The sequence below is a fragment of the Leucoraja erinacea genome, chromosome 19 (assembly GCF_028641065.1).
Source record: "Leucoraja erinacea ecotype New England chromosome 19, Leri_hhj_1, whole genome shotgun sequence".
Classification (NCBI taxonomy): Eukaryota; Metazoa; Chordata; class Chondrichthyes; order Rajiformes; family Rajidae; genus Leucoraja; species Leucoraja erinaceus.
In genome coordinates this window covers 13,456,522-13,484,001 of record NC_073395.1, presented here as the reverse complement: position 1 = coordinate 13,484,001, position 27,480 = coordinate 13,456,522, and the positions used below count along the sequence as shown (strand labels likewise).

Below are 27,480 nucleotides of genomic sequence, written 5' to 3'. Positions count from 1 at the left end.
CATTGAAAGCTGGTGGAAGATTCCATACTTGACAGAACTTTATCCCAGGAGGGAAATTGATCTGTCAACAGTCATAAAAACCTACCCCATGACAGGGGGAGGGAGTCAGTCTTGGAAGGTGTTTTACAGTTTCATAGCCACAGGGAAGAAGGATCTCCTGTGGCATTCTGTTCTGTATCTTGGTTGAACCAGTCTGTTGCTGAAGGTGCTCTTCAGGTTGATCAGTGTGTCATGGCGGGGGTGAGCTGTATTGCCCAGGATGCTCTGCAGTTTGAGGAGCATCCGCCCCTCCAAGACCACCTCCCATGAATCCAATTGTGCCCCCAGGATAGAGCCAGCCTTCCTGATGAGTTTGTTGATCCTATTGGCGTCCGCAGCCTTCGCCCTGCTGCCTCAGAACACGGCAGCGAAGAAGATAGCATTGGCTACCACCGATTGGTAGAACATCTGCAGCATCTTACTGCAGATGCTGAAGGAGTGGAGCCTTCTCAAAAAGTACAGCCGACTCTGTCCCTTGTTAAGGGCCTCAGCATTCCTGGACCTGTCCAGTTTACTGTCTAGGTACATGCCAAGGTATTTGTACTCCCTGGTAAACTGCACATCCACATCATTGATGGAGACAGGGGACAGGGGTGTTCCTCTCCTAAAGTCCACCATTAACTCCTTCGTCTTGTCGGTGTTGAGCTGCAGATGATTCAGCCTACACCACTCAACAAAGTCGTCGACTTCACCTCTCTATTCAGCGTCTTTCCCCTCACTGACACAGCCCACAATTACAGAGTCATCTGACAGGTGACAGGAGTCAGAGTTATATCTGAAGTCGGAGGTGTAGATGGTGATGATTCAGTAGTTTTAATTGACAGGATATTGGAAGTGTAAAATTTTACAGGGTTGTGAATAGTTTGACCTGAGGTAGAATTTGTAACGGATCGCTATATTTCAACGTTTTTTCTGCATCAATGTGAATTAACAGTTGTAGTTGTCAGATTTATTCTTATTTTTTGAACACTGTCATTACATTTTGTAGTCAGAATATTTGCAACTTGCAATCTTCCTTCTCAGCAACTTTCTACTTTGGATGCTATCAAATATTTGCACCTCCTTGTTCTTTAAATTTTAGTTCCTTTGCCATCGTATACTATTACCACATCCACCATTACTGCCTTATCAGTAACCAATTCAGTATTCAATGTTCTTGTTTAATAGCAGCTTTTCCATCATTCAGCACAAAACCTGCTTTGTACCCATGGAGCACAACCCTATTTTTTTAATCTACTTTCTTACCATTTATATGTCTATTAAAGCACTTCTAAACACCGGTTGTGTTCATTTCTCTTCTCTCTCCCTCTTCTTTGATTTCCCCTAGTTGCTGGATTGAGCTGATTCTCTGTTGCATTCTGAACTCTACATCTGTTGTGTATCAATGCTTTCTATGCTCGCTTCGAAAGAGAGAACTACAATGCCTCTTCAGAAGCCTCACCTCCCCTGATGACACTGATCTCGGTCCCCGAGGCTGAGGTGAACCCTCGGAAAGCATTTGGCCCTGATGGTGTACATTCTTAAAACATGCAGCAACCAACTGGCTGGAGTTTTTTTGCTGACATCTTCAACCTCACTACATTGGCCTGAGGTCTCCACCATGACCTGCAACAGCCCTGAGCCTCTTGCGCAAAATCAGGCCTTTGCTTTTTCATTGTGGTTCGAGAGAGCTGGCTATTCAAGCCTTGGACCTGTTCTATTAGGACCTTGGTCCTCTTGAACAAGGGCACTGATGGAAGAGCCATTGGCGGCCCACCATTCACTATATGGTTAACTTACCCTTCCAGGCATTGGATAAAGTCCTGCCCTGTGGAAACCTAACAAGAGCAGAGGGTGCAATGGAACTTGCAGTAAAGATGCCACAGCAGAAAACATGTATGTAAGACATGATAGTCATGGTCTAAGACTAGGGACAATATTAGAGAAATAGCTGGAACAAGAAATTGCTTGTCAAATGATCAATTCTCCCTCTAAGGGTATGTGACATATGGAAATATTCAGTTTTAGAGAATCTAAAGTCAGTTCCAAACTCCAAGATAAATGTTATGCAGATAATTTTAATCTAAAAGCCTTTATTGAGTTCTATTATACAGCCTTGCTTTGCTTCAGGTCACTTGTTAACCCTGAAGACTCAAGAGTCCCATCAGCTTTGTTTCCGGTCCCATGAAATGGATTGCTTCCTTTCCTCCTCTCTTGCTCAGGGAGGTTCTTTTCTCTGCCTCTTGAGTCTCAAGCTGCAGTGTATTTCCGTGGTTCATCAGGCTTCAGCTTTGCTACTTTGCTGATGCAGACAAGGATGAGTGTGAGGAACCAGAGACTCCAGCCCACAGCCGCGGCAATCCAGCCGTATTCATCCACTCCAGTCTGACAGCACGCTTTCGTTGTCACGCAAAGGTCCTGGCCATCCTGAAAATCTGTGGAGATATGTAACTTTTATGAAAGAACGTCCTTCTCGAGTAACCAAGACCATTGTATTTCAGTTAGTTTCTTATTCTGAGGTTTCATAGCCTGTCAGTGCACCATATGTGCAGGAACAGTGGCTCAGCGGTAGTGTTGCTGCCTTATAGTGCCAGAGACCTGGGTTTGATCCTGACTATGGATGTTGGCTGTTTGCAGTTTGTATTTTCCCCCTTGTGACTGTTGGTTTGCTCCAGTTTCCTCCAACATTCCAGAGGATGTCTGTAGGTTAAATGGCTTCTGTAAATTGTCCCCAATGTGTAGGCCAGAAATAGTGTACGGGTGATCACTGGTCGGTGTGGGCCAAAGGGCCTGTTTCCCTGTTGTATCTCTAACGTAAAAACTAAACTGCAAATTTTGTGGAAATATATCAACCCTTGCTATTTTGGAAGTTGCAGCAGGAAGATGTAGTCACAGTGGTAGGTAGACCTGGCTAAAACTCCATCCATAAGAGGAGCATGTGGATATAAAGCTGGCAACTTTACACCAAAGCCTTATTGTTTCTCTCACCTTACATTGACTGTGTTCCTCTTCTCTAACTGCCCTCATTTCATAGTTTTTTATGACAAAGCACTGCGTCCTCTCTCCCTAAGATAGACACAAAATGCTGGAGTAAATCAGTGGGTCAGGCAGCATATCTGGAGAAAAAGGATAGGTGACATTTCGGGTCGGGATACTTCAGATTCTGAGTCTGAAGAAGGGCCCTGACACAAAACGTCACCCGTCCTTTATTACCAGAGATGCTGTCTGATCCGCCAAGTTACTCTAGCACTTTGTGTCTATGGTATAAACCAGCATCTGGAGTTCCTTTCCACACATTCTCATTAACTGCCCCCATAAACCCATCTGCTGGATAACCCTCTGCCCCACATCATGAGGGATATCCTCTTTGTCCTATCTGTCTCTTGTCCACTTTTACTATGTGTCCTTGTTCTGAACCTGAAACATTATATGGTTTTCTCTCTATATATAGACGTTGTCTAACTTGTACTTTCATTTTTCAGAATTTGCAGTTATTTTAAAATGTTCATTGGTTTAGCTTAGACTTTAGTTAAGAGATACTGCGCGGAAACAGACCCAACGAGCCTGCGCAGACCAGCAATCCTCATACACTAACACTATCCTACACACACTAGGGATAATTCATACTGTTACCGAGCCAATTAACCTATGAGCCTGCACATCTTTGGAGTGTGGGCGGAAACCGAAGAATATCCACGCAGTCACGGGGAGAACGTACAAACTTCGTACAGACAGGTTGGAGCAGAACATTGCCAATGCATTTCCTTACTAGGTTAATACGTTAATCATCGGACCAGGTCTCTGTAAACATGGCCCAGGCCCAAATTCCAGAAACTTCTAACACGGTCACACTGGGATTACAGCACACGTTTACAGGCTCAAGCTTCTGTGATGAGCTGAACTTCACACCACAAAAAATGTTTTTAGAGGAATTTCAGGCGATAAACCAGCTTAGCGAAGATATGCTGACTGTGCTGTTAATTCTACAAGGCAACCCTTTCTAGGTACCAGGAGGCGTGTGGTACAATAACTACAGAAAGTGCCAAGAACATTGTGTTTTAAAAATGACTGAATGATTAATTCAAGCTGATATTATTTGCAAAATAGAATGATACAATGGGCCAATGACACTTGTTGCTGTGTTAATTTAAAATCATGTTCGTAATTTTGCCAAACGTACTAATTTATCACCTAGACTGGTCCACGCCTTGGATAGAGTTTGTGTTTCTCCTGGCATCATTCAGTCATCTGAAGATGTGAATTGATAATATTTCCAATGGTTTATGTCTCACAATGTGCCTTGTGAATTCAAATACAGTGCAGAGGATCTAGGACAGAGTCCAAGGGTTTAGGAGGACAGAGGAAATTCTAGAGTCCTCTTGGGTGTACGTGGGACGGGGGTGTCATGGGTTCAACAACAGGGTGAGTCGGGCGCCCTAAGGGGTTAGGAACACGGGATCACCCGCAGGTTTACGGGACAACAGGGAGGTTTTAGAGGCCTGATGGTTTTAGGGCAAGCATGTGACAGGGGCCCTGTGGGTTATGAGTGAGTGGGAGAGAGAGACCCGAGGTTAGGTTAGATGGGTTGGGGGTAGCAAGAGAGATGGAGGCTCCTCGGGTTAAAGGTATTGGGTAAGAATGATGCTGAGAGAGGATTGAGGCTGAACAAGATGCTTGCATTCGCATAGAATGAATGACCTCCAATGGGCAGGAGGCTGCACATTGGGACCTAACATCTTGCTGACACCCCACAACAGCAGGCAGGTGGACTGTCGAACTTCGAGTGGTGTGCAAAGTCCAATATCCTGGGATGTCAGGACTTTCATATGAAGGAAGACAGGATAGACTCGGCTTGTACTCACTAGAATTTAGGAGATTGAGGGGGGATCTTATAGAAACGTACAAAATTCTTAAGGGGTTGGGCAGGTTAGATGCAGGAAGATTGTTCCCGATGTTGGGGAAGTCCAGAACAAGGGGTCACAGTTTAAGGATAAAGGGGAAATCCTTTGGGACCGAGATGAGAAAAGCATTTTTCACACAGAGAGTGGTGAATCTCTGGAACTCTGCCACAGAAGGTAGTTGAGGCCAGTTCATTGGCTATATTTAAGAGGGAGTTAGATGTGGCCCTTGTAGCTAAAGGGATTAGGGGGTATGGAGAGAAGGCAGGTACAGGATACTGAGTTGGATGATCAGCCATGATCATATTGAATGGCGGTGCAGGCTCGAAGGGCCGAATGGCCTACTCCTGCACCTATTTTCTATGTTTCTACAGTGGCTTGCAAAAGTATTCATACCCCTTGAACATTTCCACATTTTGTCACGTTACAACCACAAACGTAAATGTATTTTATTGGGATTTTATGTGATAGACCAACACAAAGTGGTGCATAATTGTGAAGTGGAAGGAAAATGATGCATGGTTTTCAAATATTTTTACAAATGAAAAACTGAAAAGTGTGGCGTGAAAAAGTATTCAGCCCCCCTGAGTTAATACTTTGTAGAACCACCTTTCGCTGCAGTTACAGCTGCAAGTCTTTTGGGGTATGTCTCTTACAAGCTTTGCACATCTAGAGACTGAAATTTTTGCCCATTCTTCTTTGCAAAATAGCTCAAGCTCAGTCAGATTGGATGGAGAGCGTCCGTGAACAGCAATTTTCAAGTCTTGCCAGAGATTCTCAATTGGATTTAGGTCTGGACTTTGACTGGGCCATTCTAACACATGAATATGCTTTGATCTAAACCATTCATAGCTCTGGCTGTATGTTTAGGGTCATTGTCCTTCTGGAAGGTGAACCTCCGCCCCAGTCTCATGTCTTTTGCAGGCCCTAACAGGTTTTCTTCCAAGATTGCCCTATATTTGGCTCCATCCATCTTCCCATCAACTCTGACCAGCTTCCCTGTCCCTGCTGAAGAAAAGCATCCCCACAGCATGATGCTGCCACCACCATGTTTCACAGTGGGGATGGTGTGTTCAGGGTGATGTGCAGTGTTAGTTTTCCGCCACACATAGCGTTTTGCATTTAGGCCAAAAACTTCAATTTTGGTCTCATCTGACCAGAGCACCTTCTTCCACATGTTTGCTGTGTCCCCCACATGGCTTGTGGCAAACTGCAAACGGGACTTCTTTATGGCTTTTTTTCAACAATGGCTTTCTTCTTGCCACTCTTCCATAAAGGCCAGATTTGTGGAGTGCACGACTAATAGTTGTCCTGTGGACAGATTCTTCCACCTGAGCTGTGGATCTCTGCAGCTCCTCCAGAGTTATCATGGGCGTCTTGGTAGGTTTGCAGTTGTGCCATACTCTTTCCATTTTCGGATGATGGATTGAACAGTGCTCCGTGAGATGTTCAAAGCTTGGGAAATTTTTTATAACCTAACCCTGCTTTAAACTTCTCCACAACTTTATCCCTGACCTGTCTGGTGTGTTCCTTGAGCTTCATGATGCTGTTTGTTCACTAATGTTCTCTAACAAACCTCTGAGGCCTTCGCAAAACAGCTGTATTTATACTGAGATTAGATTACACACAAGTGGACTCTATTTACTAATTAGGTGACTTCTGAAGGCAATTGGTTGCACTGGATTTTATTTAGGGGTATCAGAGTAAAGGGGGCTGAATACTTTTGCACGCCACACTTTTCAATTTTTTATTTGTAAAAAGATTTGAAAACCATGTATCATTTTCCTTCCACTTCACAATTATGCGCCACTTTGTGTTGGTTTATCACATAAAATCCCAATAAAATACATTTACGTTTGTGGTTGTAACGTGACAAAATGTGGAAATGTTCAAGGGGTATGAATACTTTTGCAAGCCACTGTATGTGCCTTCTGTGGTGAGGGTGGTAGATGGGAGCAATTTAGCCCTTTGGATCCTTGCCGGCACCCAGTGGAACAATCTCACTGGTTCTGTTCTCCTCCCCTCCACTATTTTCCCTATGCTCCTGCAACCTGATCTCCCACACACACGGCCATTTTAATTACCTCGTATCCTTCCTGGGCTGCTCGAGGAAGGGTTAATTTACACTTGCCAGTTAACCTGCCAGCTGGTCCTGTGGGAGGAAGATGGAACAGCTGGAGGGAATGCATGCAGTCACAGAGAAAACGTGAAAACTCCACATAGTCAGCGCCCAATGTCAGGGTGGCACCCAGCTCACTGTAGCCGTGAGTCAGCAACTGTGGCAGCATCATGAAGTCCTTGGCTGTTAATTGTATTGTATTGTATTCAAATTTATTGTTATTGTCTCAATTAGAGACAACAAAATGAATTTCCCATTACAGTCAGTATCATAAAAATAAATAAATAATAAATATTAAAACTTTTTTTTTTTAAATAGAATTTTTTTTTAAAAAGCACGAAAGTTAAACGATTTTCATGGAGTTTTAAGATCATTTACATCGCGGAGTGGGACCATTCAGCCCATCAAGTTCATAATAGCTCTTTACATATTCATCCATTTACTTTCTCTTTCCCCATAGACCTGTAAATAATTTTCTATTTCAAAACCCCGTGTTAATTGCCATTTTCAGACTATAAATGACTTTAAGGTTAAAAAAGTCCTTACACCTGCTCCCCTAATCCTTCTACCTTTGGCTCATTTCTCAGTCTGAAGATGGCTCTTGACCCGAAACATCACCTATTTTTTTTCCTGAGATGTTGTTTGACTCGTTGAATTACTTCAGCATTTTGTGTCTGTCAGCACTCTAAATCTGTTCCCTGATCGACAAATAAAACTGATTGATTGATCCTTAATCAGAGGTTGGTGAGAACAGATTTTCTTTATATACAACTTTGCACTGATTTAGTAACTGTGAGATTAGTTAATTGATTAACTTCTCTTGAGCAATAGGATGAGATCTAATTTTTTATCTTTTTTTCTGATAAATCTAGCTTTTACACAGCATCAGAGTAAATCAGTATTCTGTGGTGCATTCTAGAACTGTTAACCTGACTGCTGAAATATTTGTGCATATTTTTAAAATTATTTATTGTATTACTTTAAATGAAATATATATAATTTGCTTCATCTAAATTGAGAAGTGAGGAATGCAAGATATTTCCTCTACAGGTGTAACCTTGAATTAAGAAACTTCTTTGCAAAGCATAAGTTCACAATCTTGTACTGCATGCAGGAAGACTTTAGATTAGTATTACAAGGCAATACATTCAGCCCTGAGCTATACTCACACTGTGCGCACTGATCCACAATATGGTTCATTGGCTTGCTTAAACTGAAGTTGCTGTCAAGTGAAGCAGCTACTTGTTCTGAGAAAGCAAAAATAAAATTATTAAACACAATCAATAAAATGGCATCAGAAGTTCTTGTAAGTTGGATTGTGTAAGTGCTTACCAATTGCAGCAGATACCCAGAGCAGGACCAAGTTGGCAGGGGCTAGAAAGCGGCATCTGAATGAACTCCGATTCATGGTTGGAAGGAAAGTGCTTCAAGTCTTTCTCCAGCCAGACCCTTTTATTTTGTTCTGTGTTTAACAGCATCTCGTTAAAAACTTGGGAGGAAAAAAACATAATGTTCATTCTCTAGCTGAGACACACCTCCACTCTGTCAGAGTAACCATTCCCTGCCCAACGCTAGGTCAAAATAAACAATGATTTGCAGTCTAGCAAGATTGTATAAATTGGGGAGTGAATTGAGATAATGCAGTTTCATGTCATTGGAAATCACAAATAGGATGCTCTATTTCTGTTTCGCTTGGTCGTTGATGCTTTGCCATTTCTTTGTCCTTTGGGCAGAGATTAAGTCCGTACTCTCCAAAGTTGAGAAAGAAACAAGAGATGACCTAATTGAAACAAAATTCTCATGAGACTTGGCATTGGTAGATGCTTCTCGGGAAATGATGGCTAGAAGTGTGGTCATGGTCTCAATATAAAGGGTCAGCTAGACAGGGCAGGGTTGTGAAGAAACATAACTGTCCCCATCCCTTACAAACTGCGATCAGTATTCCTTGGGGTCGGCTCCCTTGGCTCCTCATGTGATGCATTCGTTCTCAACTGATAACTCATTCATGTGTCTAATCGCAGGATCCTGCTTAATGGCTCTGACAACATCTTCAGTGAAGTACACTGTTGCACACATGCGATGTTGAACCCTTTCCCCTATGTAGAATAACATAAGGTCAGTGGGTGGTGAATCTGTGGAATTCATTGCCATGGAAGGCTGTGGAGGCCAAGATAATGGGTATTTGTAAGGTGTATATTGACAGATTCTAACTTGGGCCATTATTTGTGTTGGAATATTGATGCCTCACATCAAAGATTAAGATTTTCATGCACATTGAAAATCTGCCTATATTTTTTACAAAGCTTCCTTTTCAACGAAAGTAATTAGTGATTTATTTCCCTAAAGTTATTTGAGTGGCCCAAATCTCCTATTGCAATGCTACAGTGGGTGCTCCAGTCTTTACTCAGTTGATTCCAACCATGCAAGCATTGGGATCCTGCACTTAAAACGTAAATCCAAAGGAGTTTGTACATTCTCCCCGTGACCGCATGGATTTCCTCCCACCCTCCAAAGATGTTCAGGTTTGTAGGTTTACTGACTTCTGTACATTTTCCCTAGAGTATACGACAGATCCTGTGTGGACTATTTCTGTACATTGGCTGATCAAGCGTAGGGCAATACACCATTGGACTGTTAACAGAATTTAACAGAATGCTGTCTGGATCTGAGGATATTAGCTATAAGGAGAGGTTGGGTAATCACTGGTCGGCGTGGACTTGGTGGGCCGAAGGGCCTTTTTCCATTCTCTATCTCGAAAACTAAAAGATAGAATGGAGATGAGGACCAATTCCTTTAGCCAGAGGGTGGTGAATCTGTGGGTTTTTTTGCCACAGACACCTGTGGATACCAAGTGATTGGATATTTGAAATATTATATATTATATATTGGATATAAAGTGGAGATTAATAGCTTCTTGATTAGTAAGGGTGTCAAAGATTATGGGGAGAAGGCAGAACAATGGGGTTGAGAGGGAAAAATAGATTGAATGCTCGAATGTCGGATCAGACATGGATGAATTATACTTTATTGTCACATGTGACACGTCACAGTGATATTCCTTGTTTTACACACCCAAGGTATGCAAAGAGTGGCCACATAACGGGCACCAACAAAGTTAAAAATATTTCACTTCAACACAATTCATTTTTAACACAATCCATTTCTGGTCCCTCTTAGTTCTCGGCAGTCCTCCTTTGTTCTCGTTGGCGTGTCTAACCTCCGGTACCCATGTGGCCCATCCTTGACCGCCGTGGCCTCGTCCTCGTCCTCGATTGCGGACCCCTTACTCGACTGCAACCGCCAGCCCGACCTCGACGGCTCCGACCCAGAGTCCGGCCGCAGGGGTCCGCTGCCTGGCTTCTCCGTGATCTCCTGCGAGGCGTGATGTGCCAAATGGCCTAATCCCGCTCCTCTGTCTTATTATCTTATGATATTCCCTTTCCCTGGTGGTTGTTCAACAACCTATTTTGAAATAATTATGTTGGGTCAGTATACTCAGTCCAGACTTTGGTGATGCTAGACTAATGCATCTTCAGGACTATTGGAGTTAAAATCGCTCCCGACCTGGCTCTTAGTCCAAACCTATCCACGTTCCTGACCCATGGTGTATCGGCTGGTGGTCCTGGCTTTGGCTGTTGTGTAGGATAGTGCTGTTGTACGGGGATCACTGATCCCACAGTTTGGACCTTAGCCTTGGTTTCACACAGCCCCCTGCGCTTGGTCCCTGCCCTAACGTTCCGAGCTATTGAGAGAGCCAGATGTCAAACTACCAGAATTTCCAAGCAATCATATGCCAGATTACCAGAGTGTTACTGTATTTTGAATGATTGTTTCCATTTGTAATTATTTGATCCAAACCACCCACTCTCCCATTATAAGAATATATTAACAATGGTCACTAAGGCTAGGTGGCAAGTGAAAATATCAGTATCAGTTTAGTTTGGTATAGAGATACAGCACGGAAACAGGCCCTTCGGCCCGCCGAGTCTGTGCCATCCAGTGATCCCCGGACACCAGCACCTACTCCACATGAAGGACAATTTACAGTTCTTATCGAAACCAATTAACCTCCAAACCTGCGCAACTTAGGAGTGTGGAGGAAACCAGAGAACCTGGAGAAAACCCACATGGTCACATAGAGAACGTACAAACTCTGTATGAAAGCAGGCGTAATCAGGATCAGACCAAGATGTCTGGTGCTGTAAGGCAGCAACTCTATCGCCGTGCCACCGGTTAAATTCTAATAATTTACTACTTGATGCATTTATGTTTGAACTTATTCCAAAACTTGGGTGGAAATTCTTATCTTTGGTAAATTCTTTCAATGTTTTCTAGGAATTTCCCTAGTGATCTATTGATGAGTTGCATGATATGAATACTTGTAGAACTGACTCCCTTCATTAATTCTGCACACCCGACGTGACCTTGCTAAATAATGTAATCCCAGTGTTGCTTGCTCTGGGAGATTATAGGAAATTCTGTGATTGCTTCATTCGAGTGAAATCCAAAATGGAAAAGGGCTTTGGAGCTGTTACACTGGCACATCTTGTAGATTTGCTGCCTCGCACCACCACCGGAGACCAGGGTTCATCCTGATCTCTGGTGCTGTCTGTGTGGAGTTTGTACGTTTGCTCTGTGGCTGCATGGGTTTCATCTGGATGTTCTGGTTTCTTCCCACTGCCAAGATATGCGCGGGTTGGCGGGTTAATTGGAAACGGTAAATTGGTCCCAGAACGTGGGTAGAATCCAGAAGGGGTTTTATGTATGTGGAGAGTATAAAATGTGATTAGTGAAGGGTTAATAGAATAGCTGTTGATGGTTTGGTTTCATTTAGAGAAACAGTGTGGAAACAGGCCCTTAAGCCCACTGAGTTTGCGCCGTCCAGCGATCCTTGCACACTCACACCATCCTGCACACTAGGGACAATTTACAATTTTTACCAATCCAATCAACCAACAAATCTGTATGTCTTTTGGAGTGCGAGAGAAATGTCTCACCACCGGGTGGCGCCCATAATGGCCGCCTCGCCAGCAGTCTGTCTTGTCCCTTCTCTGTTTTTATTATTTGAAGTATGTCTTGAATGTTTGTTTTAATGTCTCTTGGTATGTTTTATGTAGGGGGCTGGGGAGGATGGATTGGGGGAAAACTTTTTTCAGTCACTTAACTCGACGGAAGTGCAATATTTCTCCATGTCCCATCTCCGTCCCCCCTGCTGCCTACAACGTGGCCTTTCCTGGAGACCGGCCCGGAGCTTCAAGCCGTGGGTGGCATGGACTTACCATCATGGTGCCTGGGATCTTCTGCCGAGGATCGCCAGTTTTGGAGCTCCGACCGCAGGGCCTGGGGACTTTAACAATGTGAAGCCCGTGGTCTCCGGTAAGAGGTGGCCGACGCGGGAGCTCCATGCGAAGAGTGTTCCGATCCGTCCCAACAACGGAGTTTCGATCATCCCGACGAGAGGGCTTGAACATTGGACCGTCGGCAGCGGCACTGCGGCGGGCTCAAGGCCCCGACCATGGGTGAACAAAGGTGGAAGATGACTGAACTTTGTTGCCTTCCATCACAGTGAGGAATGTTGATTCCACTGTGGTGGATGTTTATGTTAAACTTGATTTGATGTGCTGTGTGTGTTTTTGTTTTTTTACTTAGTATGGCTGTTCGGGAACTCATATTTCACTGTACCTTAATAGATACAAGTGACAATTAAATTGAATCTTGCATCTTGCACCTTGAACTGGAGTACCCGGAAAAAACCCACGTAGATCAGGGGGAGAACATACAAATTCCATAAAGACAGCACCTGTAATCAGGATCAAACTCTGGTGTTGTAAGGCAGCAACTAGACCGCTGTGCCACCATGCTGCCAATTCTTGCCATTCTTACTGAGACCGGTGGAGATGTGACTCCAGACTTTACCAGTTAATGTTCTCCTCTATTCAAGGGAAGTAAATTCCTGCTCTACTAGTAGCAGGGTTGAAGCCATCTCCTAAACTCCTGGCACCATTATCATTCCTGGGCACAGACTGAAATCTGAACAGGACTGTCCTACTCCTTGGATTGGAATTGGAAACAATGGTGATGGAACAGATTCCTGCCCTTATTCCATCTCAGTAATACTGCCTATGAGGGAGGAAAACATGATTATGGAGCATAAACACAGACGTTAAGCACTGTCATTATAAAGTGTAGGAAGGAACTGCAGATGCTGGTTTAAACCGAAGATAGACACAAGATGCTGGAGTAATTCAGCGGGACAGGCACCATCTCTGGAGAGAAGGAATGGGTGAGGTTTTGGGTTGGGACCCTTCTTCAGACTACAGACTGTCATTATTATGTTCCATCCTATGCTGAAAATGCATTCTATATTAAAAATAAGTAAATGTTTCCAAAACATTCAGTGGTTGAGTTTCAGAAAGAGGTGACAATCCAGCAAATATTGAATAATGCTTTAACATTGGGGTACTGTGTGATGCCATATAGCAGTGACATGTTTATCACCTTGGTAGCACAGTGCTGGAAATGCAAAACCCTGGTCTGAAGATTTTAATCTCCATTTCAGAATGCTGGCTCACACCCAAGTGAGTGGAAAACATCCCCATTCAAATCAGTTACTAGACTTGCAGTAATGCACAAGCCCATCATGCCTTTGCCCACTGGCTTCTGCTTGTCGCCTGAAACTCAGGCTTGGTGCCATCAGATTTCTTCACCACTGCTTTCTCGTGCGTAATGGGAACTTTTTGTCTGCGTATTGGCTGGTGAATTTCCTACATTACAACACATGAATGCATGTCAAATAAATCACTGGATGTCCCTGGATGTGATAATGCTGTGCTTTTGTACCTGAAATAACACTGCAGATCGTAAACGCTAATACTTGCATACTTCCTTGGTAAAATTCCAGAAATAGAATCACTTGCCCTCTTCTTCTTGCGTTTGAGGCAGCAGAGGTTATGTAACGTTATGAGGTCGAGGGCTGTGAGGTCTACTCCTCCACCAGGGGGGCGGAGGACAGCGCAGTCGAAAATGACTGATCATTTTTCACAACTCCTAGCCCTTTGCAGTTTGTTAACCCCAGGGGTAGACCTGTAACTTGCGGTCTTCACCGAAGACTGCAGGTGTGGTCTTGCAAGGGAGCTGGACTTTAATCTATTGCATGAAGTAAGGACAGACTGCTCTGGAAGAATTTGGCGCCCATTGTTCTAATACTTGTGTTAAATTTATTTTCAAAAGAGGAAGGCTCCCATGTTTGCATATTCATGTGTTATATTCTAGAGAGATAGCCTCACTGTGATAAGCCCTGTCCAAAACTCGGTGAAAGTAACTACATTTGTGTACCTAATAAAACCAAACACCTTTGTGTGTAGAATGAAACTGCAGATGCTGGTTTATACCGAAGATGGAAACAAAATGCTGGAGTAACTCAGCGGGGCAGGCAGCATTTCTGGGGCTCTATATGGATTCTAGACTGTGGTTCGTCCCCACAGAGACTTGGTGTTGGCTGCACCGAGCTTCGGTACGTCAACTATCCTCCTTGCTGCTTGTGACCAAAAATAAAACGAATGAGGGAAATACTCAGCAGGTCAGGCAGTAACTGTAGAGAGGGAAGTGGAGAGTCTTTTATCCACAAACGTTAGCATTAAAGCAATTTTTTTTGTTGTTGCAGAGAATTAGTAGGGACAATGAGAACAAGGGCAATATTTTTAGTTTAGAGTCACAGCACGGAAACAGACCATTCGGCCCGCCGAACCTGTGCTGGCCAGCGATCCCTGTATACCAACATTACCCTACACACTAGGCACAATTCACAATTTTACAGAGCCGCTTAACCTACGTTGCGGTAGGTCTTTGGAGCGTTGGAGGAAATCGGAGCACCCGGATAAAACCCACGCAGGTCAAGCTCCCGACAGACAGCACCCGTGGTCAGGATCGAACCCGCGTCTCTGGCGCTGTAAGGCAGCAACATTACCGCCAGTCTAGGATAGTGTGGAGACGAGAGACTGACACAAGTGATGGTGACTTATAAATGACACCTGATCTATCCAGTAGAGGTTTAAATGAGCAGAGAAAAGGGGAGTTAAGAAACAGTGTAACCCTTGTGATTCCAGGCAAACAATACTGAGACTGGTGGTCTGTGGGATGCTCCCCTCTGATGAGATTCTGCTCCAATCAGCTTCTGCTGCGCCTCACAGGATCAGTGAGAGAGGCGGTGGGCAAAGTTCGACAGCTCAGGAAGCATTTGTATGCGGACAGTTCCTGCAGAGCCAAAGGTTTCAGACTGGATTAAATGTCTGCTGTTTGCACAAACAACTGAGTGAGAAGGACCCTAAGAAACTATAGTACGTCAACACCCTTTTAGGTTCAAGGCAGGCAATCAGCGTTAATCCAAGCGCCTTTGTCAGGCTTCTCCTCAGCACAGTGTCCGTGGGCTGCACAACACAAACCCTTTCAGGAGAACGAGATTAAAATATGTGCAATTTGTTAAATATCAATTACCCTCCAGCTTTCGAAATGGAGAGTCTAGGTAATAATTGCAGACCTGTACGTGGTACTTCTTGCTTCACTGCACCTCATGAAAATAGTTAGTATTCCTGGTTTATTATTATTATTGCCTGCGTTAGCAAAGTCCCAAATGTATTTCTGAGGTTTTCAAAAAGGAATTAAGAATATGGAAAGGTTTATTTAAATAGCATGTTTATGTTCTCTCAAAGTAATTTTGAATGTGCAGTCATGGTTGTAACTATTGTACAAGAAGTATGATCTAAGTTCCAGCAGTTTCTATTTTTAATAAACCTGTTCCATAGTTTATGGCCTCTATCATGATCAGATGGAGTGTTTATCAAGCAGCTCTGTGGAGCCTCAGTTCACGGGAGGTCTTGTATGATAGTCAGCTAAGGCAGCAAAGGGCAGGGCAGTCAGCCTCAGAGCAAAATGTTAACAAGTTAATGGCTTGAAACGCATTTAACTTTTCAAGGCATTTCGGGAAAGAGCAGCCAGCAAGGCGCGCTTGGCGGGTCAGCTCATCTCTGACACCCAGGACTGCACAGGGCAAGGCTGAGATCAGAGACGGGTTGATGGGACTGAGCTGTGGGTTCAGTGTGTGGAGCCAGCGCTGAGCATTAAAACACTGGGCTGAGGGGCAGGTTACTCTCTCACCCAGTCTTCAGCTTCACCACTGATTCAACTCACCGAATGGGATCAACAAAGTAAATGAATGTAAGTGCTTTACTTGAGGCTTTCAATTAATGTATGTTCACTGAATATAGATGTATTGAGACACACAGCAAGGAGACAGGCCCTACTGCTTACCGAGAACGCACCGATCATCCACCACCCGTTTGCACTAATCCTACAATAACCATATTTATTTAGTTCGTACGTTCATAAGTTCAAGGAGCAGAATGAGGCCATTCGGCCCATCAAGTCTACTCCGCCATTCAATCATGGTTGATCTATCTTTCACTCTCAACCCCATTCTCCTGCCTTCTCCCCATAATCCCTGACACCCGTACTAATCAAGAATCTGTCAATATCCGCCTTATATTAATTCTCCATAAATTATCATCAATTGCCGCCCGGATTCAAGCACTACACACTGGGAATGATTTACAGTGGCCAAATAACCTGCCGACCTAGAGATCCTTGGGATGTGGGAGGAAACCAGAGCACCAAGAGAAACCAGTGCAGTCCCGGGGCCTCCGCACATACACCATCCAAGATGAGAATTGAACCCAGTTTCTGGCGCTGTGAGACAGCAGCTCTTTTAGATGCACCATTGTGCACCACTTAAATTTCAAGTGAATGATTAAAAATATATATATTTCAATCCTTTTGATTTGCTTTCAAATATCTCTAATCATCAGCGGCATTTAAAAACAATTCAATGCTATTTGAAAGAACCATTCGGGCTCACGAGTGGCATGTCTACAAGATCAGCTCGCTACCTGAGGCTAAGTTTATATTGGAGAACCACTGTACTTGATGCAATGACATGGAGCTTGTTTGAATCGTGAAGTGGGAACGACACCAGGGTGGGGACATGAAAATGATCCAGCTCCAGGAATGATCCAGCTCCGTACATTAACCCTTTGTCAGAGCTCTGAGCACAATGTAATATGTCAAGATTTTGTAGAGGTTTCTCGCTCTACAATGGCTACCCTGCCAATTTTGTTTTAGCTTAAGAATTTAAATCAGTAATTTGTCCTTTGTTGAAATGGTTGATAGTTTAGTTTAGAAATACAGAGCAGAAATTGGCCCTTCGGCCCACCGAGTCCGTGCCGACCCAGCGATCCCCCCATATTAATACTATCCTACACATACTAGGGACAATATTACATTTACACCAAGCCAATTAACCTACAAACCTGTACGTCTTTGGAGTGTGGGAAGAAACCCATGCAGGTCACGGGGAGAACGTACAAGCTCCGTATAGACAGCACCCGTAGTCAGGATTGAAACCGGGTCTCTGGCGCTGAAGGGCAGCAAATCTACCGCTGCTCAACCGTGTCGCCAAAATCTGGCGGAGGGCATTTTTACGTAAACTGGTGATACTAGAATCTCAAACAATAACAAAGGAAGCCTTCAGTATATTAAGCAAGCAATTGGTAAGTTGTGAGTGATAAATGTGTGGATGTTACTCCCTGAGTATAGAAGTCCCAACCAGCACTTCAGTGTGGTACTGAGAGTGCTGCACTGTTGGGGGAACCATTTGTTAACAAAGACTCAATGTTTCCTAATATTGATTGGGACTGTCATAGTGCAAAACATGTAGACGGGGCAGAATTTGTCAAATGTGTTCTGGAAAACCTCCTCAAGTGATATGCAGAGGGCTCTACATGGGAGAGGGCAATACTTGATCTAGTCTATTAGTCCAGTAGGGGAATTAGGAGCTAGAGGACATAGGTTTAAGGTGAGAGGTGAACAATTTAATAGGAATCTGAGGGGCAACATGTTCGCACAGATGGTGGTGGGTGTATGGAATGAGTTGGCAGAGGAAATACTTGAGGCAGAAACCACAGCAATGTTGAAAAGATATATGGGCAGGTACATGATTATATAGATTTAGAGAGACATGGGCCAAACGGGGCAAGTGGGACTAGTGTAGTTGGGGCACCTTGGTTGGCACGGGAAAGCTGGGCCGAAGGGCCTGTTTCTGTGCTGAATGACTCTATAACTCAGAGCGATCTCCTCAGCTCCCCTCTGATGTAAAATAAACCACAACACTGTCTCATGGTGAACAAATAGGATGATTACCTACTCAGTGTTTTGCCCAGTATTTATTCTTCAACCAACTTCATGATCTTGTTTTGTTTTGAGAGCTTTTATGGATATTGGTTTTTGTGCTTTATGTATCGTGGAAGCCAGTACAATTCATTGAGTGAAACGCACCAATAACTGGTGAGGTGGCAAAAGATACTGTGTCTTTCTCGCCTTGAGATTGCTTTGGGTTTGCGGTGGGTTTACTGTGCGTGATGGCAAACTTGACGGGTAGGTGTGTTTGTTGATGTGAAAGCAAACAGACTGTGCAGTGACTGCCACAGACCCATCCATCTCCCTCCCAACAGTACTGCGAAATGCTGTAGCAGCAGCTAGTTTTAGCTGCTGCTCCCTAGACTCAGCCCACACACATGAAACATTCCACACAGGATTGCACTGCCCTCGAAACCCTTCAGATAATCAACAACTTCACCGCGGCCTCCGCTGCACTACAGGTGGATTAGGACTCGTCTAAAGAACAGACAAAAGATCTGCCACACCGTGAGGTAACATTTTTATTTCTCTTTTGGTTTCTAAGTGAACAATTCCTCATTAATTCAATCTCCGTTCAAATGAGCCTTTTATAACATTCATGTGTCTTTAGGTGTTGAATAAAGTATGTGTTCATCATAATATATCACATACATACCATTTCTGTGATTTATGAATGGCTTTGCAGATTGAGAGAGGCTCCATTTCAGAGGAGACAAATACTAACCTTAGATAGACACAAAAAGCTGGAGTAACTTGGCGGGTCAGGCAGCAACTCTGGTGAAAAGGAATGGGTGACGTTTCGGGTTGGGTCTGAAGAAGGGTCTCGACCCAAAACGTCACCTGTACCTTTTCTCCAGAAATGCTGCCTGACCCGCTGAGTTACTCCAGCTATTTTCAGTTTAAACCAGCATCTGCAGTTCCTTCCTACAAATACCAACCTTGTCTTACGTGATCAAGCTCCTTTAGATCTGAACATAACGTGACATTAGTGTGCCAGAGAAATAGAGTTTGTGGGTTATACATGCCAGATGAATGAACCTTGTATGAATGTCACTGCTCACTGACTATATGGAGTGCTGAGAGTGAGCTGAATCTTAGAAGACAATGCTGCTTTTGGTTTGCCTGCAGTACTGGAGGGCAATCTTGATACTGCTATGACTCCACCCACCTTGGTACAGACAGTGGCTTTGGTATCAAAGGCATGTTCCCCCACTGCAATTAGATTAAACAAAGAGAATATTGCATTCTCAGATTGCCCCCTTGAAATATAAATAGGAGTTGTGAGAATCAGGAGAATGCAATTAGTACCAAAGTGAGACTGAAGTCAGCTCCCTGTGCATCTGTACCCAGTCAATACAGAAACCAATTACCTTGGTGTATCACACAGCTGTAGAAGACTAACAGTGATCTAGTCTAGAACTATATAATGTAGAGCAAATCCATTCGGATCCATATTGGATCCTGCTATTTTTCCTGTTTTCCGCCCAATTCTCCATAACAATTATTTTCAGTAATCCTAAAGTCACACGTCAGCAGGTTCAAAAATAGTTCTTTCCCTACAGCTGTCAGGTTCTTGAACCAACCTGCACAATCCTAATCCTACAATGTAACGCCATGGACCACCTCTTGCACAACCTTTTCTAATTATGGTTTGCACGAATGTCTTGTTTTTTTGCACAGTCCTTTTTTTCTTTTATTCTTGTTTAATTCATGTATATATCATGCATATTTCTGTGTGTGTTTGAGTCTGTGTGCCGGTGTTGGTGTTGGGTTGCAAGGTTTTCATTGCACCTGTACTTCTCTGCACTTGTGCCAATGGCGATAAACTCGACTTGATTTGAATTACTCCTGGATGTACCTGGACTTTTCTTGATGAGGATTTTAGATATGTTGTTATCTCATGTTTAGTTTCCCTGGGGAATCCTCATCATTTGCATTTACATTTGGAAGGGGATGAACAGGTTTAGTATTGCTGGTCTGATGTGGATGGTATTGTGGTGTGGACATCATAAAGACTTTGAATATGCTGCCTTTTTATTGTAACTTATGCATTTAATCCATCCCATCCACTAAAATGGATCTCAAGGTCACGAGTTGCCTCTTACCGCACTGGATTGCCCTTTAATCCAATAGCTGTTGCCGATCTGTTGTCCTCCGATCTATTGGCCAGATGAGTGGGACAACCCTTACCTGGTTCTTGTCCATTGTGCTTGATTACTCCAGCCCCTTGTCTATCTCTCACTCATGACTACCCTTCTTAGGACTATGCTCAGTCTTGGCACAGCAATGCTTTCTGTAAATGGGAATTTTAAGCAGAGTCCTTGACTTTTTTTAAGGCTGGGGTAGAGATAGCATCACCGGTTCCTTGCTCCCCTTCATTGAGTCTGTCCAAAGCAAGCGCTGTCTGCGGAGGGCGCTCAGCATCGCCAAGGACTGCTCTCACCCCAACCATGGACTGTTTACCCTCCTACCATCCGGGAGGCGCTACAGGTCTCTCCGTTGCCGAACCAGCAGGTCGAGGAACAGCTTCTTTCCGGCGGCTGTCACTCTACTCAACAACGTACCTCGGTGACTGCCAATCACCACCCCCCCCCCCCGGACACTTATTATTATTTATTCAAATCGTTTGCTATGTCGCTCTTCAAGGGAGATGCTAAATGCATTTCGTTGTCTCTGTACTGTACACTGGCAATGACGATTAAATTGAATCTGAGATAGTTAGCAGTGGGAGGAATGGTTACAGGGTAAAGCTGAGAAGGCAAAGTGGAGGTTATGGTCAGGTGGGCCATGATCTTCGTTAATGGTGGCCAGTCTGATGGGGCTGAATGGCCTGCTGTTCCTGCACTGTGGTTATAAAACTCTGCCACTCTCTTCTCCGTCAAGGCAATATCTCTTGATATGGCTTGTTTTGTTTGATTACACTTCTGTAAAACGTCTTGGTATGTTTTACTATGTTAGAGATTGTTGTGGAACTACAAGCTACAAAATACTGGCGATGTTAGCAATCTGAAATCCAAACGGAAAAAGTGTGGAGATAAAACTGGAAGATATGATCTTTTTTTTTTAATTGCCTGGAAGGCTTATTACCAATCAGTCACCTGTCTAATTAGAAAAATATCCTCCTTTGGATGTTGTGGCATCGTGTTGATGCTGCAACACACATGGCTGCATGGGACTGCACTGATCTGGCTCCATTCTTACCATCCAGTTCTGGCCAGAGCTTCATCTATTCGGGTGGAAAGGAACTGCGGATTCCGGTTTACACCAAAGATCGACACAACACCCTGGAGCAACTCAGCATGTCAGGCAGCATCTCTGGGTAGGGTTTCTCCTCCTGTACCTGCACTATTAACTCTGGAGCCCAACCAATTATTAATTGAGACACCTCTACACCCTTCGATCTCTTTTGCACCCACCTGCCCACAAGTTGATTTCCACATACATGTAGACAACACTCGGCACTGTCTCCCTGTCATTTTGATTTGTCATGAGGCTTATCTAACATCCAGTCCATCCAGTGTATAAAATCACCAGAGGAATAAGGCAGGTACGGGATACTGAGTTGGATGATCAGCCATGATCATATTGAATGGCGGTGCAGGCTCGAAGGGCCGAATGGCCTACTCCTGCACCTATTTTCTATGTATCTATGTATCTATGAATAGACCGGATAAACGCACAGCCACTTGCCCAGAGTAGGGGAATCGAGAACCGGGGGACATAGGTTTAAGGAGAGGGGGGAAAGATTTATTAGGAACCTGACGAGTAACTTTTCACACACAGGGTGGTGAGTGTATGGAAGGAGCTGCCTGAGTTGGTAGTTGAGGCAGGGACTATGGCAACATTTAAAAAACCTTTAGACAGGCACATGGATAGAACAGGTTTAGAGGGATATGGGCCAAATGCAGGCAGGTGGGCAGGTTGGATTGAAGGACCTGTTTCCATGCTCTATGACTCTGCTGCATGAGCAGAAATTTACTCCAATTAAATAATGGGAAACCCAAACACTTTACCACAAACTCCATTCCATGGTACCAGCTCTAACCCTTATCCTGACTGGTGTGTGAAGCTGAACCAGTGTCTTCGCAACCTCTTGTTCTATGTGATTCCAAACCATCCTCTCCCACACAGACATCATGTACTTCCAACCCTTCTTCCCGTTTGCCCATTTCCAACCCTGTTGCCCGTTTCATCATCAATTCCTGTTGCTTCCTCCATGTCTTGGTTAGCTCGATACTGAGTTAATCCATTGGCTTTCCTTGTTAGGTTTCCTAATCTCGACATGAGGTCATCTAAAATGCTGTTGTTCCCTAAGTCACACTCTCCAGCCAGCACTACATACTCATGGAACAACAATGATTCCCACCACGTATTTTCAAATCTCCATAAAGCACTATGATCTCATCCAACTAAACTTTCTTTCTGGATTTCTCTGTGTTTTGCACATATGGTTTACTTTAGCCTATCACTGGTGGCCTTGCCCTTAACTGCTAAGTTCCTAGGCTGTGGACCCAGCTCTCTCCTATCACTGGTGGCCTTGCCCTTAACTGCTAAGTTCCTAGGCTGTGGACCTTGCTCTCTCTCCCTCTCCAACTATCTTTCCTCCTTAAAATCTACTCTTTAAGCAAGTAAATCACCTAACATTTCACAATGAGCTTTCATGGGAACTGAAAGGTCATAATTTTTCAAGGTTTCTGTGCGGTTCCCGGAGGTTGCAGGTGGTTCCCGGAGGTTGCAGGTAGTGGGAGCAGTTAGGGAGACTGACAAAAACCTCTGGGAACCTCCGGGAACCACACTGAAGCCTTGTGTGGGGCGCAAGTCTCCAGAGGTTTCCCTTCAGGTTTCCTAAGTGGGACAGGGGCATAAGCAATAGAGATTTTGACCCAGGATTTGCTGTGACACGTCTCAGTTGTTAATTATCTTTAGTCTTCACTCAAAAATATTTTACACCAAATCTACAGGAAATATGAATTAATGAAGGGGCGCTGAGGGTCTGTCGACAGCAAAGGATGGGATCAATTATCTGTAGTGTGAAGATGGGTCCTGATATTGGATGGATCTTGTCAGTCACATTGTCGGGTGAGTTGTGCCGTATCCACATTGGCTTCATTGCAAACTTAGAACCCACAAAACAGAAATGTAAGCAAGTCACCCTTGATCGTGTAAGAATTCCAAGGAAGAAATTATCCACTTTACCCACGAAGGCCACGACCTGAAGATGGACACAAAACGCTGGAGTAACTCAGCGGGGCAGGCAGCAACTCTGGAGAGAAGGAATGGGTCGAGACCCTTCTTCAAGCCCTACCCTGCCTCTTGCTATCTGCCAGCGACTTATGCGCCAACAAGAGATTGGGTTCCCTTTAAGTGAACTCCCATTCTGTTCCTCTTGAAAGGCAACCTGTCTCCTTGCCCTGCACCTTTCTCGTTAATCAATAAGCATTAAGGATCAGTGAAGCAGTGAATGTGTGAATGATTGTTGTGAGTAGCATCAAATTAGATGGAAGGAGAAATGCTGGGGTAGAGAAGTTTGTCTTAAGCAAGAAATTACTTAAAAAATTAAAAGTTGCAGCAACTAAATCATTTTCATACTGAGCGTACAAGAAAATATATCTTGTCATGAAAAGGTTGTGGCACTCCCTTTCTAAAGCAATTGTTTTCACACCATGCCAATTTTTAAAATTAGCTTAGTTTAATTTAGTGATACAGCATGAAAACAGGCCCTTCAACCCATCGAGTCTACGCCAATCTGCGATTTCCACACATTAATACTATCCTACCCAACAAGGACAATTTACAATTTTACCAAGCCAATCAAACTACAAACCTGTACGTTTTTGGAGTGTGGGAGGAAACCGGAGCTCCCGGGGAAAACCCACGCGGGTCACGGGGAGAACGTACAAACTCCGTACAGACATGCACCCTTTGTCAGGATCGAACCCGAGTCTCTGGCTTCAGTTGCACCACCGCGACACCCTTTGAATTTGAATAGAAGTGGATCCATTCTGCTGCTCTCAAGTGGCAGGGGACAAGGAATGAGGCTAGCAAGTTGGTGAATTACAAATCACTTCACCACACTTGCTACAAGTTATGGAGCCTGTTAACCATGGTAACAGCATGCATCTTAACCTCACTTCTATTTCCCCAGCATATTCCGTGCCAATACCTCTTCATCACTTGTGAAGTAATTTGGAAAGCCTGCAGATGCATTCCTGGGACAAATAACAGGAATTTTCCATGCAGAATTATGACCTTTAGACCACGGTGTGCAATACACTCTCTCTCTTCAACCCCCAGAGATACAATCTGTTGTAGTTGCAAATATAATTGATCTTTCATGTGCTAAAGCCTAAACATGGAGAGTGTTTGGAGTATAACCAAGAATGGCACAGCTTCAGGCTGTCTCTGCCTTCAGTCTGTCCTTGTGTTCAGTCCAATCAGGCTCGACCCAAAGCGGGTAAAGTGAGTATTATGTTTCACTGTGGAATGTTTCAGTGAAAACTTGTTAAAACCTACTTCTGGCTGCATTCACACGATGAGATTTTGTTATAAACTAAACCGCTGCCCCGAATGTCAATATTCTCACATGATGCACCTCAAACCCCGTGTAACCTCCTAATGTTCACAGAGAAGGTGCCAATGGAGCTGCTGCCTCTCAGCGCAAGGAACTCGAGTTCATTCCTGACCTTGGATGCTGGCTGAGTGGAGTTTGCACGTCCTCCTTGTGACCGCGTGGGTTTTCTCCAGTTGCTCCACATCCCAAAGACGTGCGGGTTTGTAGGTTAGTTAGCCTCTGTAAATTGCCCCTAGTGTGTAGGGAGTGGATGAGAAAGTGGGACAGCACGGAGTTACTAGAAAAGGGGGTCACCAGAGGAAACTGGTGCAAAGGGATGGAGAGGGGAAGTGGTGGTGAAGTGACAAGTTTAGTTTAGAGATACAACGTGGAAACGGGCCCTTTGGCCCACTGAGTCCACGCTGACCAGTAATCACCCATGCACTAGTTCTATCTTACACACTGTGGAAGATTGTTCCTGATGTTGGGGAAGTCCAGAACAAGGGGTGACAGTTTAAGGATGAGGGGTAAATCTTTTAGGACCCAGATGAGAATTTTTTTTTTCACTCACAGTGGTGAATCTGTGGAATTCTCAGCCACAGAAAGTAGCTGAGGCCAGTTCATTGGCTATATTTAAGAGGGAGTTAGATGTGGCCCTTGTGGCTATGGGGATCAGGGGGTATGGAGAGAAGGCAGGTACAGGATACTGAGTTGGTTGATCAGCCATGATCATATTGAATGGCGGTGCAGGCTCGAAGGGCCGAATGGCCTACTCCTGCACCTATTTTCTATGTTTCTACGTTTCTAATTGCACACATAAGCTACTGATGGGCAAGTGAGATAGGGGCAATCTCAGTGGTAGGTTGGGTGAGTAGGGTCAATGGTTGCTGGAATGGAGTGGAAGGTGGGTCAGTGTGGATTGGACAAAGCTTGGATTGGCCTAGCCCAGGGAAGTAGTGTGAGGGGAGGCGATGAAGAGGGTGACTAGGGATGGTCGATGACAGCTGCAGGAAGGCCGGCAAGGCAATATTTGGGAATTAATTCATGGCCAGGGCTGAGCTGGGGAGCGGAGAGTCCAGTGCAAGAGAGATGTATTCAAGAGAGAGTTAGTTACAGCTCTTAGAGTTAATGGAATCAAGGGATATGGGGAGAAAGCAGGAACGGGGTACTGATATTGGATGATCAGCCATGATCATATTGAATGGCGGTGCTGGCTCAAAGGGCCGAATGGCACCTATTTTCTATGTTTCTATGTTTGTGAGGGATATGATTTAGTGCAGGAATCAGGAGAGAAAGTTTATCTAATGCCGCCCAGAGAACCTTTTCGGGCTAATAATGAAACAATTATTTTTGTTTGGAAATTCCCTGCTATACCTATCACAACAGAGACATTACAGACTGCAGCAATACCAGGTTTCTAAGATAGCATGTTCCCTAAACAATAATTACTGGACAATGGAGCCAAGATTAGTGTTAAGAAATCTGATCAGATGGATCTCTGAAGGTATGATCACATGACAGGTTAGCATGTAGTGACATCGAGTCACGTGACGTTGACCAGTGCGGTTGCCTTTACCTGGTTGTGAGGGCCCTGCTGTTCGCTTTATGGAGTCGTATCAGTTCCTGTGGTGTGAAAAGGTTCAGGGACCAAGAGCCCATTTGTGAGAGGGTGAAGGGGGATCCAATTGATGGTGATACACTGACTTGTATTGATAATTAACATCAACAATAGTCGCCCTTGGTTCAACCAAATAACCAACAGTAACGCAAATGAGTCATTGGCAGAGAACATAATGAAAGGAGTACAACCTTGCTATCTGACCTGCGACAAGTAGCAATCCTACAACATTGCTATTTGCCTTGAAATCGCAGCCAGAATTCTCTGCACCCACAGTATTGTGTAACACTCTTGTTCAAAGGCCTGCGCTCTCTTTCTGTTTCCTTTCCCTGCCTGGCTTCCAGTACTTTTCTGAAGTTGAATCTGCCTGCCCTTGGACTTCACAAGTCAAATATTTAACTGGAGAAGATTGGTTGGGAGGAAGGATAACAGCTGGGGACTGAGGCACAGGGGAAGGTAGAGACTAGTAGAAAAAAGGAGTTGTAGATACTTGTTTACCAAGGGAAGACACTAAATGCTGGAGTAACTCAGCAGGTCAAGGAGCATCCCTGGAGAACATGGATTGGTGACGTTTCAGGTCGGGACCCTTGCAGGAAAGATGAGATATGCTGGCATTATTTTCCTTAGATCTGTGAGGCACTGTGGGCAGACTTGATTGAGGAATATAAGGGTCACAGCTTAACGATAAGGGGGAAATCCTTTAAGACCGAGATGAGAAAAACATTTTTCACACAGAGAGTGGTGAATCTCTGGAACTCTGTGCCACAGAGGGTAGTTGAGGCCAGTTCATCGACTATATTTAAGAGGGAGTTAGATGTGGCCCTTGTGGCTAAAGGGATCAGGGGGTATGGAGAGAAGGCAGGTACGGGATACTGAGTTGGATGATCAGCCATGATCATATTGAATGGCGGTGCAGGCTCGAAGGGCCGAATGGCCTACTCCTGCACCTATTTTCTATGTATCGATGTATATAACCTCAGTGCATGTGACAATAAACTAAGCTGAGCAGAATGTGGAGATGTTGCTTTTG

At 44.3% G+C, this 27,480-nt stretch overlaps 2 protein-coding genes across 3 annotated transcripts in view; one reads left to right on the top strand and one right to left on the bottom strand.

The window, feature by feature from the left end:
* Positions 1-796: 796 nt before the first annotated feature.
* LOC129706235 (transmembrane protein 213-like) lies at positions 797-8,659 on the bottom strand. The gene is made up of 3 exons (XM_055650348.1): positions 8,368-8,659; positions 8,205-8,282; positions 797-2,453 (listed from the first exon to the last, which is right to left on the bottom strand). The coding sequence occupies exons 1-3, from the start codon at positions 8,441-8,443 to the stop codon at positions 2,269-2,271; spliced, it is 339 nt and encodes a 112-aa protein (XP_055506323.1). The 5' UTR covers positions 8,444-8,659; the 3' UTR covers positions 797-2,268.
* Positions 8,660-16,058: 7,399 nt separating this feature from the next.
* The window catches only part of LOC129706233 (V-type proton ATPase 116 kDa subunit a 4-like), a 55,433-nt gene continuing 44,011 nt past the window's right edge, over positions 16,059-27,480 (top strand). The window contains exon 1 of one of the 2 annotated variants that reach the window (XM_055650347.1): positions 16,059-16,248. The gene's annotated coding sequence lies outside the window, so the exon portion shown is untranslated. Of the gene's footprint in view, positions 16,249-18,555; positions 18,795-27,480 lie in introns of those variants that run through there. The other variant, XM_055650346.1, reaches the window with a different exon arrangement.

Bases quoted from the DNA above. Each gene is read 5' to 3' on its own strand.
- LOC129706235 (XM_055650348.1), bottom strand. From the start codon at position 8,443: ATGAATCGGAGTTCATTCAGATGCCGCTTTCTAGCCCCTGCCAACTTG. The intron at 8,283-8,367 runs GTAAGCACTTAC...TTGCTTTCTCAG, and splicing joins CTGGGTATCTGCTGCAATTG to AACAAGTAGCTGCTTCACTT. The intron at 2,454-8,204 runs GTGAGTATAGCT...ATATCTCCACAG, and splicing joins TGTGGATCAGTGCGCACAGT to ATTTTCAGGATGGCCAGGAC.